This window comes from Sorex araneus, chromosome 10 (assembly GCF_027595985.1).
Source record: "Sorex araneus isolate mSorAra2 chromosome 10, mSorAra2.pri, whole genome shotgun sequence".
NCBI classification, from domain to species: domain Eukaryota; kingdom Metazoa; phylum Chordata; class Mammalia; order Eulipotyphla; family Soricidae; genus Sorex; species Sorex araneus.
In genome coordinates this window covers 41,800,266-41,818,192 of record NC_073311.1, presented here as the reverse complement: position 1 = coordinate 41,818,192, position 17,927 = coordinate 41,800,266, and the positions used below count along the sequence as shown (strand labels likewise).

At 38.0% G+C, this 17,927-nt stretch overlaps 1 protein-coding gene across 2 annotated transcripts in view; it reads left to right on the top strand.

Annotated features, from left to right (window-relative positions):
• Nucleotides 1-14,713, top strand: part of BLTP3B (bridge-like lipid transfer protein family member 3B) — a 100,093-nt gene extending 85,380 nt beyond the window's left edge. For both annotated transcript variants that reach the window (XM_055118013.1, XM_055118014.1), the window contains 5 exons: nt 853-1,003; nt 3,457-3,707; nt 4,629-4,737; nt 12,316-12,509; nt 13,889-14,713. In XM_055118013.1, coding sequence (XP_054973988.1) covers nt 853-1,003; nt 3,457-3,707; nt 4,629-4,737; nt 12,316-12,509; nt 13,889-14,008 — 825 coding nt within the window. In that variant the 3' untranslated portion in view covers nt 14,009-14,713. The remainder of the gene's footprint in view (nt 1-852; nt 1,004-3,456; nt 3,708-4,628; nt 4,738-12,315; nt 12,510-13,888) is intronic.
• Nucleotides 14,714-17,927: the final 3,214 nt, after the last annotated feature.

The window sequence follows — 17,927 nt, the reverse complement described above, 5'->3', positions numbered from 1 at the left end:
TGTATGAGATGTCACTGCAGAAATTCTAAAATATTAAATAGGGTGATACAGCTAAAGTTAAATTTGTAACTGGATGGTGACTTTGGGGTCCAGAGGCATTTCTGCAGCATATTGCTTTATTCCAAGATTTATTTGTGTATCTCTGGGCGCCAGAGGCATGTTTGGGCATTGTTGCCAGGCCTCCTGGAAGAACAGGGAGGTGGGGGAGGTTGCCCATTTGTCACAGAACCTGCACAGCTGAGTTTTTAAGCAGATTCCTCTCATGGATGGGACCTCTCCTGAGCCTGCACAGATGGATGTGAGCATGGTAGCAATTGGGTTCTCTGAAGTAGTGTTTTAGATGACCACCAACTTCCATGAAAATAACTGCATATATAATAATTTTTGATTAATTTTTATGATTAATTATGATTGATTCTTAAATTTTCTTATGATTAATTTTTGTGTGTCCTAAAAGGAAAGTTCTCTCAACTGCATAAGAAGAAAAAGAGCAGAAATTTGTAAATTTTATACTATGATAATTTTTTTTTGGTGGGGGTTGGGGGCATCATAACCTGCAATGCTCAGGACTCCTGGCTCTTGTGCTCAGGGATCAATATCGGTGGTGCTTGGGGGACCACATGGGGTGTCAGGAATCAAACCCAGGTTGGCTGCATGCAAGGCAAATGCCCTACTCACTATATTATTGCTTCAGTCCCACTGTCATAGTTTTCTGTTGGTCTTAAGTTTTTTCTTTTTTCTTTTTATTTATTAAGTCACAGTGATCTTGTAGTTGTTACAGTAATTTCCTGTTATTTCATAAATGTTTTCAGTTACTTAGTATATTAATACTGTTTATATAACCATTATTAGATGTCTGTTGTGGTGTTTAAAATCAGTGGTGTTAATGGGGAGATTGACATCCGAGGCGAAGATACTGAAATCTGTCTTCAAGTGGACCAAGTGACACCAGATCAGTTAGGCAATATAAGCCTTCGGCATTACCTTTGTAATCGTCCAGTAGGTAAGCCATTATATAAGTTAAACTTATGTTATTTTTATACATATTACTCATCCATAATTCTGTATATTTAGTATAATTGAATATAGGAAAGTGCATTTTTAGTAATACAAGAGGTTTGTTCTTATTTTCATAAAGTATTTTCATCATTGAAACATAATTTGTTTTGCAAATTTTTCTTTGTTCATACTTCTAATAAATTCTTTCCTTTTCTTCCTCCCCATCCCCGCCCAGCATGGGGCTGGACTGAGATGGGAGTTTGGGTTGCAGTGCCATGTGTACTCTGGGCTTACTCCTGACTGGGCTCAAGTGTCACTTTTTTTCAGGTCCATAGGAGAATATTGGTGCTAGGGATCAAACCTAGGTTGTTTGCATGCAAGGCAAGTGCCTTATTAGCTGTAGTCTTCTCTCCAGCCCTCTTTTGCATCTTTAATCATAACATTCTTTTTTATTTTGTGCCATTGGGGATCAAACCCAGGGCCTTGCAAGGCAAGTGCTCTACTGATGAACTCCATTTCCAGTCCTAGTCTTAATATTCTATATTAGGTTTGAAAAAACTGAGCTTTTCTTTTTAATATATGAAAAGAATAAGGAAGTAATCCTGGAAGACTAAATTTAATTCCATACTGGAATAAGTATCAGTTTTTCTATTCTCTATTTTATATGTGAACATTTCTTGTCATGATCAGGTATCCTGTGTTTCTGATTGCTTTGGACACAATAGAAATGTCTAAACAGCAAAAACAATCAGTGTACAGAGACTAGTCCACATTAACCATCCTTGTTTCAAAGTTTTTATGGAGTTGTGAGGCATTGCTTACATTCGAAGAAACAAGTTCATTAGAATAGTTATACCAAATATTTCTAATGATGAAAAAAAATTTAAATCTTTTAAATTTTGGTTTTGGGACCATACCGTGTTGTGTATCGGGCCTACTCCTGGACATGCTAGGAAACCATATGCAGTGCCAGGGATCAAAGTGGGGTTGGCTGTGTGCAAGGCAAGCACCTTAACCCCTGTACTATTCTTCTGCCTAAAGATCTTTTTATTTCATTGTAAAAATTTCTCTTTGGTTTTTGTGCCATACCTGGAAGAGCTCAAGGATGCTCCTGGCTACTGTAGAGGTGCTTGAGTGTCAAATCTAGGCCTTTTGTATAAATGCATGCAAAGAATGTCTTCCAGTCCATTGAGCTGAGCTTTAATTTTTTCTGGTATGCTTAGGGCTCACTCCTGGCTCTGTGCTCAGGGATCATTACTGGCAGGCTTGAGGAATCAGATGGGATGCTAGGCATCCAACTCAGGTGATGGTGTGCAAGGCAAGTGCTGTACCCTCTGCACTATCACACTGGCTCATGATTTTTTTTTTTTTTTTTTTTTGCTTTTCGGGTCACACCCGGTGATGCACAGGGGTTACTCCTGGCTCTACAATCAGGAATTACTCCTGGTGGTACTGGGGGACCATATGGGATGCTGAGAATCAAACCCGGGTCGGCCGTGTGCAAGGCAAACGCCCTACCCGCTGTGCTATCACTCCAGCCAATTTCTTTCTTTCCTCTACACTTGTAATGCTGTATCTGATATAAAATATCATCACATACATACAGACGTGCTTGATATTGGATAAGTATGCTCTCACCTCATAGACTGAGAATTAAAGATAGATACGCTATTTGCATGTCCACTAAAGGAAATAAATAGCTTCTGTTTTTTCCATTTTATTTTAAATATATATATGGGTACATATTCAGATATATTCTGTATCATAGGAAAATTATATCATAGCATGTTTTTTCTAAGGAAACAACAAACCAGAAAAATAGAAAAATACAGACAAGTCAGCATTCTGTTGTACAAGGTTGTTTGTAAAAATGAAAATTCGGGTTGTGTATGATATGTTGTATGTGTACTAGAAATGTTTGTTGTTATCAATCGTATTATTCATTCATTTAATTTTTGCTTTTTGGGCCACACCCAGTGGTGCTCAGGGTTTGCTCCTGGCTCTACACTTAAGAGATCATTCCTGGGAGCACTCAGGGGACCCGGCAGGGTGCCAGGAATTGAATGCAGGTTGGCTGTGTACAAGGCAAGCACCCTACCTGCTGTACTATCATTCTGGCCCCTGTAGATCTCATTTATTTTTATTTTTATTTATTTTTTAGTGTTTTGGTCACACCCAGTGATGCTTAGGGGTCAGTCCTGGCTCTGCACTCAGGAATTGCTTCTGGTGGTGTTCAGGGGACCATAAAGGATGCTGGGGATTGAACTCTGGTCGGCCGCATGCAAGGCAAGCGCCTTACTTGCTGTACTCTCTCCCCAGCCCCTAAATCCTTATTTAAATTGAAGCTTAGTATAGAGCTTTGTTATTGCTTTAATATGCAAAATGACACTAACCTTTTTTTATTGGCATAATCAAGTGATTTTTTAAAAATGATTTTCCTGTTTTCTTTTTCCATAGGTTTGGATCACAGAACGGTGACTCATTCCAAATCTCCTGAGGTTACTCTGAGATTTGAAAGTGGGCCTGGTGCTGTAATACACTCTCTACTTGCAGAAAAAAATGGATTTCTGCAATGCCATATAGAAAACTTTAGCACTGAGTTTCTTACGTCTTCTCTTATAAATATTCAACATTTTTTAGAAGATGAAACTGTTGCAACAGTGATGCCAATGAAAATACAAGTTTCTAACACAAAAATAAATTTAAAAGTATGTTATTGTTTTATATTATAATGCTATAATTTTCTTTTTGCTTACCTGAACTCTTTTCAGGGGGCGGAGGTGTGTTTTGGGCCACACCCTTTGGCGCTTTTTTTTTTGTTGTTTTTTGGGTCACATCCGGAAATGCACAGGGGTTACTCCTGGCTCAGGCACTCAGGAATTATTCCCGGCAGTGCTGGGGGGACCATATGGGATGCTGATAATCGAACCTGGGTCAGTTGTGTGCAAGGCAAACGCCCTACCCGCTGTGCTATCGCTCCAGCCCTTAGATCGATTCTTGTCTCTGTGACCTCTCATGGTTCTTGGGGGATATATCGCTTTGGGGATCAACCAGCATTTGCCACATGGAAGGCAAGCACTTGACCCATTTGCTGTCTCTCTGAAACCCTCCCCATTTTTAGTTTTGTTGCCACTCCTGGTTGTGCTCAGGGACAGCTTCTGGTTCTGTGTGGTGCTGTGTGGTGCCAGGGCTTCTTGCTTACAAAGCAAGAAGTTTATGCTCAGACCATTAAGCTATCTCTGACCCTGGACTTTGACTCACATCTAAGAATACGCTTCCCTACAAGACTAACATCAGCATTTATTAGAATTAGTTGGCTATTGTGATGATAGGATGCTTTCAGAAAATAGAAAATAAAGCACAATGAGAAGTTTTCTCGCTGCATCAACTAAAGTATATAAACATGCTTGAGCGATAGTACAGCATAGTAGGGTATTGGGTGTTTGCCTTGCATGTGGCCGACCTGGTCCTCTGAGCCCTGCCAGACGTGATCCGTGAGCACAAAGCGAGGGGTAAGCCCCAACCACCCCCTCCCCCCCAAAAAAGTTGTTTAAAATCATGTTTTAAAAAAAGATTAAATTGATTGTATAATTTACTTTAATGACCACATTCCAATCTCCTTGCTGTAGGATGACAGCCCTCGTGGTAGTACCGTGTCTCTTGAACCAGCTCCTGTAACCTTTCATATTGACCATCTTGTGGTAGAGAGAAATGACGATGGCTCTTTTCATATCAGAGGTATATATCCAAATAATTGAATGAAAATTTACTGTAATTTGTATTGAAATTATTAGCATGCATGTTATTTTACTTTACACATATTTGTTTATTTTCTTTGAACATGTGAAGTAGTAGCTAATTAAGGACATTTTAGTACATTGTTGTGAAATGTGTGGGTGGGCCTCTGCCCTGAAGTATCTCATCTATGTTTTGGTTAAGCAACTATTTTACAAACCTGTTTGAAAGTGAAAGAGACCTCCCTAGTCTTAGGTATGTTTTGATCTTACTTGGATTTCTTAGTTGCTTTTTCTCTTAATTGTATTAACCACATATGTGTGTGTATATATATATATTTATGTGTACATATATGTGTATGTGCATACCAACACACACATATATACACATGTATATGTATGTATGTCTGTTTATATGTAAAAACCTGATACAGTCACTGTAATAGAATTTGTCCTAGGATTTTACATTTCTGTGTTTGGTTTTTCCCTCTTATTGCTCCTTGGAATTGCGAATGAGCATTCTGAGTTCATTAAAAACCTTTTCAAAAGTGAACCCTTTTCTATAACCTGATGTGATTTTATAGAATAAGTGCCCACGTATTGTCATTCTCTACACATTCGTTATCTGCAGTATATTCCTGTATATATATATATATATATATATTTCTTTCCTGAATATTTATATCCATTCTTAAAATTTTCTGAAGAACTTTAACATAGTAGTAGAAATTGATTGGGTCAGTAGACTTATGTGGTCTAGTTTTCACTTGTTAGCAGCAACTTGAGAGTGAAATATGAGGGACTGATCTGACACTGTTATCTGTGTCCTCTCATAATCAAAACCCTCGGTTAGTGCCGTTAGATAAGTTGAGAGAAGAATTGTTATAACAGTACTGCAGAAGGTAGATAAGTATCATCACAGTGTCTAAAATTCTTAAAGGCTCAAAACCAGAAAGCAAAACAAAGAAACAAAACAAGAAAATGATACAGCCATAAATCTGTTGAAGAAAGTGTATTTTGTTAGGGAATTCTTGTGTTTTGGTTTTTGGGCCATACCTGTTTGTACTTGGAAACTACTGCCTCTGTGCTTGTGGGTCACTCCTGTGGTTCTCGGAGGACCATGTGGCACCTAGGATTGAACTGGGATCTGCATGCAAATGAAGAACTGTGACCTCCATTACTAGGGCTTAGTAATCACTCCTGGTGGGGGACCATATGGGATGCTGGGGATCAAACTTAGGTTGGCCATATGCAAGGCAAGCACCCTACCTCTTTATTATCTCCCCGGCCCCTGTGTAGGGAATTATTTTTAACTTTTTTAAAATTTTGGTTTAAAAAGTTGTTCATAATATAATTGTTTCAAGCATTCATTGTTCCAGCACCAATCCCACCACCATTGTCCCCAGATTCCTACCCTCTCCCAAGCCTGCCCCCTTAGCAAGCACAACATAATTTATTTTATATTGCTTGTTACAGCAAAATGGTAATGAAATTATCAAAAAATACTTATGTGAAAGAAAATTTGTGAAGATTATTATACGTCACAAAGGAGGTATTAAGGTCATTTTCTGAGGGCTTACTGAGCTGATTGTTGCTAGTTTTAGAGACTTGTCTTGCATTTCTTACGAGATTAGTTGTGACACACTGAAGCTGGGCCTTGTTTACATGGTTTTGGCTGTGGGATGTGGTTGTGGCTGCTGGGACTCAGCAGAGGAGTAGCTGTGGGGAAGGAGAGGCGGGGAGCTGCCCACCCCTGCTCAAAGAAAATCGAAGAATTTTCAGCCCCCAAACATGGGTCCCTGGAATTTTGGTGAGCTTGACATCTGCAGAAGCAGTAAAGTTGGGCCATTGCACTGTGGCAGCTGTTGGGTATGGGTGTGCCTGTTGGGGCTTTGGCAGGGTGGGCACTCGGTCTGCCCCCCTCCTGAGGGTGCCCCAAAGTTTTCAGCCCAAAGACAAGCGTGCCCATGAGTTTCAGTGGCATCTCTTCTGAAATTGGTCGTGAAGCTGTGAAACTGGGCAGTTGTTTGCGTGCTGGTAGCTGTGGGATGTGTCTTTAGGGAATGCTTAACTAATGGGTTGCTCTGGAGTTTGGGACCAGCTGGACCATCCATAGAAGTCAGACCAATGAAGATCAAAATGTCAGTTCATTACTAAAACTCAAACCGATAGGGTAGCTTTAGTCCTTGGGAAGACAGTTCTGCTCTGAGTTTCTCCCAAATGATCTAGATTCCAGAATTGTAGGTCTTATTAGAGTGTGCCCCTTTTGCATACAAGGCTTTATACCAGAGTCATGCACCTAGATCCTTTTTCTGAACTTGTTAATTGTATAGGCTGTATTGTGTCATTGTCAAGATCAGAGCAGCTGGGTGGGGGGTGGGGGGCTGGAGCGATAGCACAGTGGGTAGGGCATTTGCCTTGCACTCGGCCAACCTGGGTTCAATTCCCAGCATCCCATGTGATCTCCTGAGCACCGCCATGGGTGATTCCTGAGTGCAGAGCCAGGAATGACTCCTGTTCATCGGCAGGTGTGACCCAAAAAGCCAAAAAAAAAAAAGATCAGAGCAGTGGGGCCAGGAGAATCCACAAGACCGACTCTAAAGTTCCTCCTTAAGAACAAGAGAAGCCCTACCACCAGGATGATGAGGCCATGGAAATAATCTAGTCACAGCTTTTTGAGATCCCCTTCTCTCCGCTGCCTAGTAGCAGGCTTCCAAGGGGTTTTCCTATGGATACAACAGTGAAAGGAGATTCTGCTGCTCGTAAGCTCCGTAAGGGAAGGATTAAACCCGGTTGACAAAGGTAATAGCTCACCCCGCAGCAGCAGTTCTTCTTTCACATAATTCACTAGACGCCTGGGCTGGAGTGCAGGCTTTGCGTGCAGCAGCGCTGGCTCCACTTCCCAGCACTTCATGGTCCCTCAAGCTACCGGGAGCACCATGGAGCACTAGGGTGGGTATTGATTAGCCCCCAGACCTCCCTTCTCCCCTGAAAAATAAAAAAGAAAATGGGTAGATATGCACCGAAGAATTCTTTTGAAGAAAATAGTACTAGCAGTGTTGATTATTATAAATAAAAACATTCTCTAACCAATTAAATAGGAAAACGAGAACTTTTTAAAAGAGTTTTGAGATGGTAACCAAGGAGATTTCTCAAGAGCTGCAGCATAAGCCTCCTCTATCTTTGTGATACCACCAGGCACCCATTCCCAGGCACCACCAGGTTGCCCCCAAATCAAGGAAACAGTATCACATGATAAGAAACCCTTGGCCCTGGATTACAGGCTAGAATACCAATTTAGGGTAGAGTGCAGTGGAGTGGATGGAGGATTTCAGAGTAACAGTGATTATGCTCTGCACTGAATTGGAGAAGACAGTAGAGCGTTCCAGACATTTCGGCAGAAACAGCTACTTTCTGACAAAGTAGGCTTTGATTTAAAAAGTTAACAGAGATAAACATTGTGTAATAATCAAAGAATCTGTATATCAGAAAGACTGAACACTCGCAATAATATATATTTAATAGTATATACAATAATATACAGTTATGTATATTGCTTCTTAATTTTGATTATACAAATGAAGGCTCACCAAAGGGAAAAAATTGAGATCCACATATAGTACCAAACTCTAAACAATGGATAGTCAATCAGACAGAGAATCAGTAAGGAAACAGCCGCCTTAAAAGATAAAATAAAAGAAATGTGCTAAATTGGCTTTTTAAGGCCTCTTCTCCAAAACGCTGAGCACACATTCTATCCCAGTGCTAACGGAGCATACTGCATGGTTGGCCATGTGCTACGACTCAAAGCAAGTCTTTATCAAATCAGATCAAGCATCCTCTTGGATCGTAATGCTTTGGAGCTGGAAATACACCACAGAGAAATCTGGGGAAAACTCAAACACTTGGAATTTGAACAATACACTACTGAGTGAAAGAGAAAGGCAAAAAGGAAAAAGATTCTTGAGTGTAAATGAGAATCAAGACTCTAGATACCAGAGCTCCTGGGTAATAGCAGCAGCTGTACTGAAGAGGCTTATCAAAGCACGACAGGCTTTCATTAGGAAATAAGTGCAGGCATAAATAATCTAACCTAAACCTCACTACTAAATTGGAGAATCTGGGAGAAATGGATACATTTCTGGGGTGAGAGATAAAAGTGCAGTGGGTGGAGCACTTGGCTTGTGCCAAACCAAACCCAGGTTTTGTTCTTGGCACTGCATATGGTTGCCTGAGCACTGACAGGAGTGAGCCTTGAGCACAGTTGGGTATGGCAAAGAAACAAAAAGAAGGAGGAGAAGGAGGGGAAGGGGTCGAGAAGAAGAAATAAATGGATAAACTTCTGGAGTCTTCAAATCTCTGAGACTGCATCAGGAAGAAGTAGAAAATATCAAAACAGTTACCCAGAATCTCCCTAAGAACAAGGCCCAGGACCAGATGTATTTACTAGTGAATTTTTCCAAATTTTTAGAGATGAATGGCCTACTATCCATTCTTCTCAGGCTCCTCCTGAGAAGAAACAGGAAATCTCCCAGTTTCAATGAGATTGACATCACTTTGTTTTTTCTTTTGGACCATACCTGCTGGAGTGGTGCTCAGGGCTGACTCCTGGCTCTGTGCTCAGGGATCACTCTTGACAGTGCTCAGGGGGCCATATGGGTTGCTGGGAATTGGACCCAGGTCAGGTGTGTGCCAGGCAAACACCCTACCCACTGTACTATCTCTCTGACCTCATTGAGACCAGACCAACGTAAATTACTTTGATACCAAAAGCTCAGATAGTACTTAAAAAGAAAAATTTAAATCAGTATTGGTGATGAACATGAATGCAGAGAGCCTCAGTAAAATCCTAGTAAGTGGAATGCGCCAATACAAATAAATAGCTGTTATGGATATAATTAAAAGTCCATCATGAAGGAGTAGGCACTTTGTAGTTATTTTTTGTTTACTGTATTACTTAATGCTGTGAAAATTTTAAAAAATAGTTACTTAATTTTCAGTATAGACTTTTTTGTTGTTGTAGTGCTGGGGATTAAACCCAGGGTCTCACATATATAAAATTGTATGTTGAACTTTGTCCCCTGTCCTGTAAAGATTTTCAAGGAAAATTTCAAATAAATTTTTAGAAATTTGCCAAGGTACACTGTAACTTTCTCTTGTTTTAGTGAAATGAAGCTAATTAGGTTAAGTATTACTGTGATCACTAGTGAGTGACAGAATAGATAATGGTGTATGTGTGTGTGTGTGTGTGTGTTTATGTGTGGTGACTATTGTATTTACTAATGTGACAGCAGAAAATGGTGGGTGTGGGAGGGGGTGGCATCTGTTGTTTATTACTTTCTAATAGCATATTGGCTTTCAACATTTTCCCCCTGAAAGCACACCTACCACCTGGCTTGTTGCCAGCTGGAACAGTAATCCACTGTGGCATTGATTTTCATTTAGATGGGGGTGCAAAAATGTTGTGGGGAAGAGGCACACGGGATGTTTAAAGTCCTATGAGCAACTCTTTGCCGTAAATACCCTTAGAAGCATTGCCAGCATGCATCCTTTCTGCGAATGCAGCAAGAATTTTTTTTTAATTATTTAACCTAAAGAAAGGTGAAAAACCTAAATTCAAGAGACTTTTAAATATAAATACAATTTTATATGTAATTTCAACTTAAATATCATTCCTGTGAGTTTTTAAGTGAGAGAGAGACAGAGACAGAGAGGAGAGAGAGAGAATGAACACAGGCATTGCCAGAGTGGAAAAGCATATAACCTGTATTTGAAGTATTTGAAGTCAGATACATATCAAACACCTCCAGTGGTTACTAAGAATATTAGAATATTTGAGAGATGCTCAAAATATCTGTGCCAGGCCTTAGAATGCAGGGCTGCTTGGGTTTTGGTGCCAGGGATACACAGTCTATCTCAGCAGTGCCTGGGGCCTCTAGGACCACACCTGGTGGTACTTGGGGTCCTCCAGGGCTATATCCAGCAAAGCACAGGGGCTCCCAGGTCTAACCAATGAACTATCCTATCGACTATATAAAGGGTTTCCCACATACACACATAAATTAATTTAATTCTTAATGTTTTTCGATAACTAGGGCAACTATTCTTTCCACCTTCATTTGTAAACAAAGAAATTGACATTTAGACAGGGTGAATGACTGTCAATGATTATGTCCATAATCAAAACTAGAAAATAAGTGATAAAATTTACACTCAGTGATAGCTGTATGTTGCTGCATATTTCATTGTTGAGGGGCATGGAGATTATTCCCCGAAGTTTGTTCTAGAAACTTGAAAGAAGTGCTTTCTTGCCAATGCAAGGAAATGGTTTTCTGTAACACCGTCTGGTTTCTTCTATTGTATATACTTTTTCTTTTCATCCCTGCCTCCTTGTTACCTTCTTTCTTCCTTCTGCCTCTTCCTCACATTCTTTCTCTCCCTATTTCTCCCCTCTGTTTCTTTCCTTATCTCCATTTATATGTCAACCCTCCTCTTTTCTCTCTGCTTGCCATTTTGTTTTCCTTTATGTACTTCATTTCTTCTTTTTCTCTTCTCTTTATTTCTGGTTCTAGTGATTTCCTCCCTCCCTCCCTTCCTCCCTCCTCCTTCCTTCCCTTCCTCCCTCCCTACCTCCCTCCCTCTTCCTTCCTTCCCTCCTCCTTCCATCCTTCCCTCCTTCCTTCCTTCCTTCCTTCCTTCCTTCCTTCCTTCCTTCCTTCCTTCCTTCCTTCCTTCCTTCCTTCCTTCCTTCCTTCCTTCTGTCTTACAAAATATTTATCAATTTTTAATTTTTTTCTAAGCACTGTGATTTACAATACTGTTAAAAGTTTTAAGCATACAGCGTTTTATTGATTGATTGATTGATTGATTAATTGATTTGGGGGCCACACTCGGCAGTACTCAGGGCTTAGTCCTCACGCTGGACTAAGTGATCACTCTGGCGAGCTCTGGGGACCATATGGGGTCTTGGGAATCAAACCCAGGTGGGCCACATGCAAGCCAAATGCCCTCTCCACTGTACTACTGCTCTGGCCTGGGCATACAGTGTTTTATCTTATTTATTTATTTATTTATTTATTTATTTATTTATTTATTCTTTTTGGGTCACACCCAGCAATGCACAGAGGTTACTCCTGGCTCTGCACTCAGGAATTACTCCTGGCGTTGCTCAGGGGACCATATGGGATGCTGGGAATCAAACCCGGGTTAGCCAAGTACAAGGCGTACCTGCTGTGCTATTGTTCCAACGCCTATTGTATTTTTTTTATAGTTTTTTTATTTTATAAAGTAGTTCACAATATTTCATTACATTTGCATACAGTGTTTTAATGTAGAGTGCCAGCGTCCTTCCATGGCATCTCGGCCCTTCCACTCCTCCTCTCACACCCTTGGCAAACTTAGTGCTGTAAGTCAACTCTTGGAGTCTGTTAAAGATATGTCAGTTTTAGTTACTTTGTTTATTGACTGTTACATCATGCTCATAGATATTGTTTAAAAAATTTTTTTTGTAATAGAACCATTAGGCTTATCAAATATTAAATATTATGGAAATTTTATCAAAGCATGTCTTTTCTTTGATCAGATTCGCACATGCTTCACACTGGAAATGAGTTGAAAGAAAATGACAAAAGTGATTCAGTGTTGCTCACTGGTAAAAAGTATGATATGAAGAAACAGCAGAGTGTCACGCAAGCTACTCAGACAAGTCCAGAACTTCCTTGGCCTTCTCAAGGAAGAAATTTTCCTGAGTGTGCCTTTGATTTTACTAGGGAACAGGTAATGCGAAAACTAATTTATTGTCTTTCAATTTTAGCGGTTAAGATAAATATTTAAAGCATTACATTATTTGCTTATTTAAATGTTTATGGCATGCTGCTTAATTGTGCAGGCACTTTATAGATTCTATACTTATAGTGTAGGGCAAGAGAAGAACATTACCAACCCTCACGTGGGAAAAATAGAGGACTAGATGGAGATAAGTTAGTGCCTAGAATCTAGGAAAGCTTCCTGGTGGAAATACTTCTTTAATATGTTTAAAGTTGCAGATATAATGTTTAGAACATTGGGGAAAAAATTTTAAAACAGCTTAATGCATTCTAGCCTATAGTGCTATCAATATTATTTGGTCTGTTTTTCTACCTTAGCCTCCTGTATAGTGCTCATGGGGTCTAGAGGCCATTTCCCTTGGTACTTGAGCAATGGGGACCAGTGGTTCAGTGCTAGGATCCCAGAATGTGCCCAGACCGTCAGGCAGTTAGGAAGCACCAGCTGTATGTACTCTGGGCCTCCAGGGTGCTCTTCTTGTGGTTCTCTGGGGGCCATATGAGGGTAGGGATGGAACTTGAGCCACATGGGTCGCCATTTTTACTGTCCTCTCAGCCCCTGCTATCATTATTTTAAAACTAAAGTTTATTCCTTTTGTTCTCTTGAGATCTTTTACATTAATTTTTTGGCTATTCTATTTTTTATGTTTGTTTTTAAACAATTCTTTAACATTTTCTTATATTGCTGTGTATGCTTCATGTATTTTTTTTTAAATGATAGAGTAACACCAAAAGTGTAATTTAATCTGCAGAGCACCTCTTTAACATGTATGAAGCTCTGGGTTTCTTTCCTGGCTCTAAAACACTGATAATTAAAGAATTTTTTTTTTAAAAAAAAGGACAGTTGTGAATGTGGCTTAAATGAAAAAGCATATGCTTTATTTGTTCAGGACCCTGAGTTCAATCCCTGGTATTATATGGGTCTCTGAGCACCACTGTGTGGCCTCCACAAAAAACAGAAAAATTATTTAGGGCCAGAGAAACAGTACAGTGGGTTGGACACTTGGCTTGCACACAGCCAACCAGGGTTCAAAAGGGAAGAGAGGAGGAGTGAGGTCAGCAGTACTTTATGGCACACAGAGTCCCAGGGAAATTGAAATTAAATAAAAATCGATATTAGATTTCAAAATAGGAGATAATTAGCATTTTAAAGCTTTTGGTAGAATAGGAACTTTCAGGTAACTTCTTATAGCAATTTCTAGCTTATCTCTTCCCTCAATGGCATTGGATAATTTTACTCTCTGAAGTGTCACACCTTTTGATACAGTCTATATTTAGTAGCCTATTTTTTATGCAAATGTCTAAATCTCTTATTTTTCAAATTTATTTCAGCTCATAGAAGAGAATGAATCTCTTAAACAGGAGTTGGCTAAAGCCAAAATGGCTCTTGCAGAGGCTCACGTAGAAAAAGATGCCCTACTTCATCATATAAAGAAGATGACGGTTGAATAGCAGAAGGAAGGGAGTCAGCAACTCAGAATATAGCTGTGCTCCATGGAGGTTATATTTACAATGTGGTATTATTGAGTAGACATTTTTTTTTCATGAAAAGATAACAAAATGGAATGGAGTGAATTGGTGACTATTACTAAGCCAGTTTAGAAAGTCTTAGGGTATAGGCATTACTAAAGTTTTCAGTTATGTGTTTTTTTGGCTTAACCTTCTTTTAAATTGGTATGATATGGGGGACTTAGCATATATTATAAAATCAGTACATGCCTAATGAAAAGATATCATTCCCTCATTTTGATATCACACTCTGAGCATTTTTGAAGAGCAAAAATGAAAACCTGTTGTGTCCCCACAGATTGCTGAACTTATTTATCACTGTTGTTAATAATTAGTATTATTCACAAAACCCAAATGCTTTTAGGGTTACTGTAAAATAAAAGAATGGTTACATTGAAATGTTATTCAAATTATGTACTTAAATCTATATTTAATTACTGTAAAAAGTCCATTGAAAATAAATTATAATTGCTGGGTTTGAAAATCTGAAAAATCACCCAATTGAATTATATAGTAATTTGAAATGTGTGTGTATTGGGGGAGGGTTAATATTAAATAATGGATAAACTGTATAAGCTGAAGCTATAACTTTTAATAAAAAGATGGTACAGATTTAAAAAATAAAAGCACAAGCTGTAAAAAAAGAAAGCATTAGAGTATATGGCCAACTAATTTAAAAAGCATTACTTGTACATTCCTTAAACATTAATTATTAGAAGCTTAAGTAATTTAATCATCCAGCTAAACTTGGCAGCATTTGTAATGATAAGAATTTTAATTAATACTATTTATATTATTTCTTTACCTCCAACTTAATAAGTAGAATTTTTTTCAGAGAAAATTTTCTTTTCACATACACGAAGCAATTTCTTACCATTCTTGTATTATCATATTAAGTGTGTGTTTACATATACTGAATTTTTAAAGGTAGTTTTGATTAAAGTGCTGTGTGTCTTATATACAGTCTTATATATTAATAGTGATTGATAAATTATAATTCTATTTTCTAGGGATTCTTAAGCTTGAAATCCACTTAAAAGGATTTTAATCAAGCACTATGAAGTAAGAGTATTTGAGTGTTTAACAAACAGACTTTTAAAGGCTTACAATATATTTCTGATAGAATTGAACTAAGTTTGATCTATTTTTAAACCCACATTCTTAAACATAAGCATATACAAGGTAGACTGAAACATCTTGGTTACTCTTTCTTTAAGATACTTGAAATTTTTTAACCATGTTATATGACACTTTGGTGCTTGGCTTGTTTGGCATGACTTACATAGCCTTCCTGTAGCTTAGGTGAAAGTACACACTCCATTTACATTAAGTGTTAAACTGACTAGAGTTTATTAGACATACTTCTGACATTTTTACCCTCTTTTTCTGTAACATGCATTTTCTTTGAAATTGTTTAGGAACAAAAGCCGTGTCTGGGGAGTTGAGGATATAGCAATGAACAAATCAAATTGTTTATTAACAATTTTATATCAGCGTATTTAAAAATGTTAAACCGTGTTACTACTCTAAAGCTTTGTAATAGCAATAGATGAAAAGCAAAGGTCTGATGACTACATTGAAGTGAATGGGTTATGTTTTTAAGAGAATACTTTTGATTTTTCTCAAAGGACTTTATTATAGAAAAACAGAATGAATAGGAGAGAATAGAACTAATAATGATAGTAACAGCACTGTTTCCTAGGCTTGAAGATCCTTTTGCTTTATTACATATTCAATGTGTGTTATATATAATTGTTGTGTTCCAGATGCTGAGTACTTTCTTTAGTCCTTTTCAATTTATTTGGCTTTTCAAGAAAATAATAACATCAGTAGATCTGATTATAATGGATCTGAGCATTCTATATACTTGTTAGATTTTTAAAAGTTTATAATAGTACTATTTTTGTAGAGATTTAAGTATCATAAAAGCCTTCCAGAAAGAGTATAATTTCCACCATAAAACTGGGAGGCAGATTTTATTCACACTTTATAAATTTCAAGCAAACTCAAGAAAACCACCAAAGGTTCAAAAACGGAAATAACTTAATTGAAATCATAATAACCTTCATCACCCAGTTAGTTATATGCTGTTATTTTACCTCAGCCATCAATTTGCAGATTTTTTTTCAGCAGTGTAGAAAAGAATAATTTACTTTCATGTTTCTCTTTTAAGATAAATGCAATACTTTTAAGTGTGTGTGTGTGTGTGTGTGTGTGTGTATGTATGATGAGTGTTTCTTTTATCAAACCAGATAAAAGATAGGTGATAGAGAATTTTTATTTACAGTAACCCAGACTTTTTTGTAAAAATAGGAATAAATCTATAACAGAGTTTTTCTTTTAAGAGATCAGGAGATAGAAATAAAATCGCCATATGTTGAATTTTTTATTTTTAAATTTTGTTAAGTGAAAAATGAATTTTAAAAGGGGGTGTATATGTTTGCAAATATAAATGAAAAGAGTAGCCAGAAGCTCTTTTCTTGATTTTAATTATTTGGTACTTGTCAACTTAGGAGTTATAGCTTCCTATTTAATTTTTTTATTTACTTGGTTTTGTCACAGCATTTTTCTGTTCCAGTGACCACCACTATTCACCCTGGTTCCCAAACTAGAACCTATTTATGACTCAACTTAGACATCTTCTTCTCCCTAACTCTCTATATCCCCTTTCAGTTCATCACCAGGTCCTGTCATTTCACCTTGGAAATTTCTGTTTCTCTGTTTTTCATCACCTCTCCAGTCTAAGGTGTCATCCTAGCGTCAGGTATCTTGTGTGTACTTACTGGAGTTGCCTCCTAATTGGTCTTCTACCAGTTTGCTCTTTACACTAGGGGTAAAATTATCATTTGAATAGCGGTTTTAATCAAGGCAACCCCTTATTTCTCTTCTCACCTTGAGTTTACTTGAGAAGCTTTCCATTGTTCTTAGAATGAAAACAGAAATGTTTTTAGGTGACTCTGAAGTGATTTTTATGTACTATAAAGGTTAATTCTGGATATTAAAACAGTTAATGTCTTGGGGCTGAGAGATCGTATAGCTGGTAAGGCACTTGCCTTGCGTATAGCCGAACTGACTTTGATCCCCTGCACCACATAGGATTCCATGAGCACAGCCAGATAAATCTCTGAGCTCAAAACCACAGGTAAGCCCTAAGCAGAGCCAGCTGGGGTCCGAAAACAAAACAACAAATAAGAGTTGATGTCTTAAGACCTTAAAACAAGGCTGAAAAAAATCACATTATGATAGAGTTTAGCTGATTGCTACTACTAAAATCAACCTTGTAGTGCATTCTCTTTGAATGTTTCATGTTCTAACTCATTACCCTGTAAGTAGCTGAAATAAGTTACAAAATGCTGCTTTCACATAGAAATCTTTGCTCCTACTCTTCTTTTAGCTTGAAAATCCTACCTTTTCCCATTCACTGTATAGTTAATTCCTGTTTGTCTTTCAGATTTTAGCTCCTTACTTCCTTAGGGGGAAGCATTCTTCAATTTATTTTACAATAAAACTGATTGTTACACATTATCATATGACCAAATATAACACCTCTTTAATTTCATGTTTAACTATTAAAGTGGATGCTGTAGATTATAAATTCTGTTAGAATAGGAATTGAGATTTTAATGCCAGTGATCAATTTATGCCTCATAGAGTTTCTGGCATATAGTTAGGTACCCCATAAATTCATCAGGAGAATTAAATGACTGTATAAAGTGTCAAGGATGTTTTTAGGTATTGTATTCTTTCTCTCAGTGGACGAAGGAGTAATAGGCAGAGAGGTATTTAGTATCTAGTAAAAGGCACAAGCTCCTTGATTCCAGATGGAAAGAATGGACAAATTTGATAACTCTGTTTTTCATTA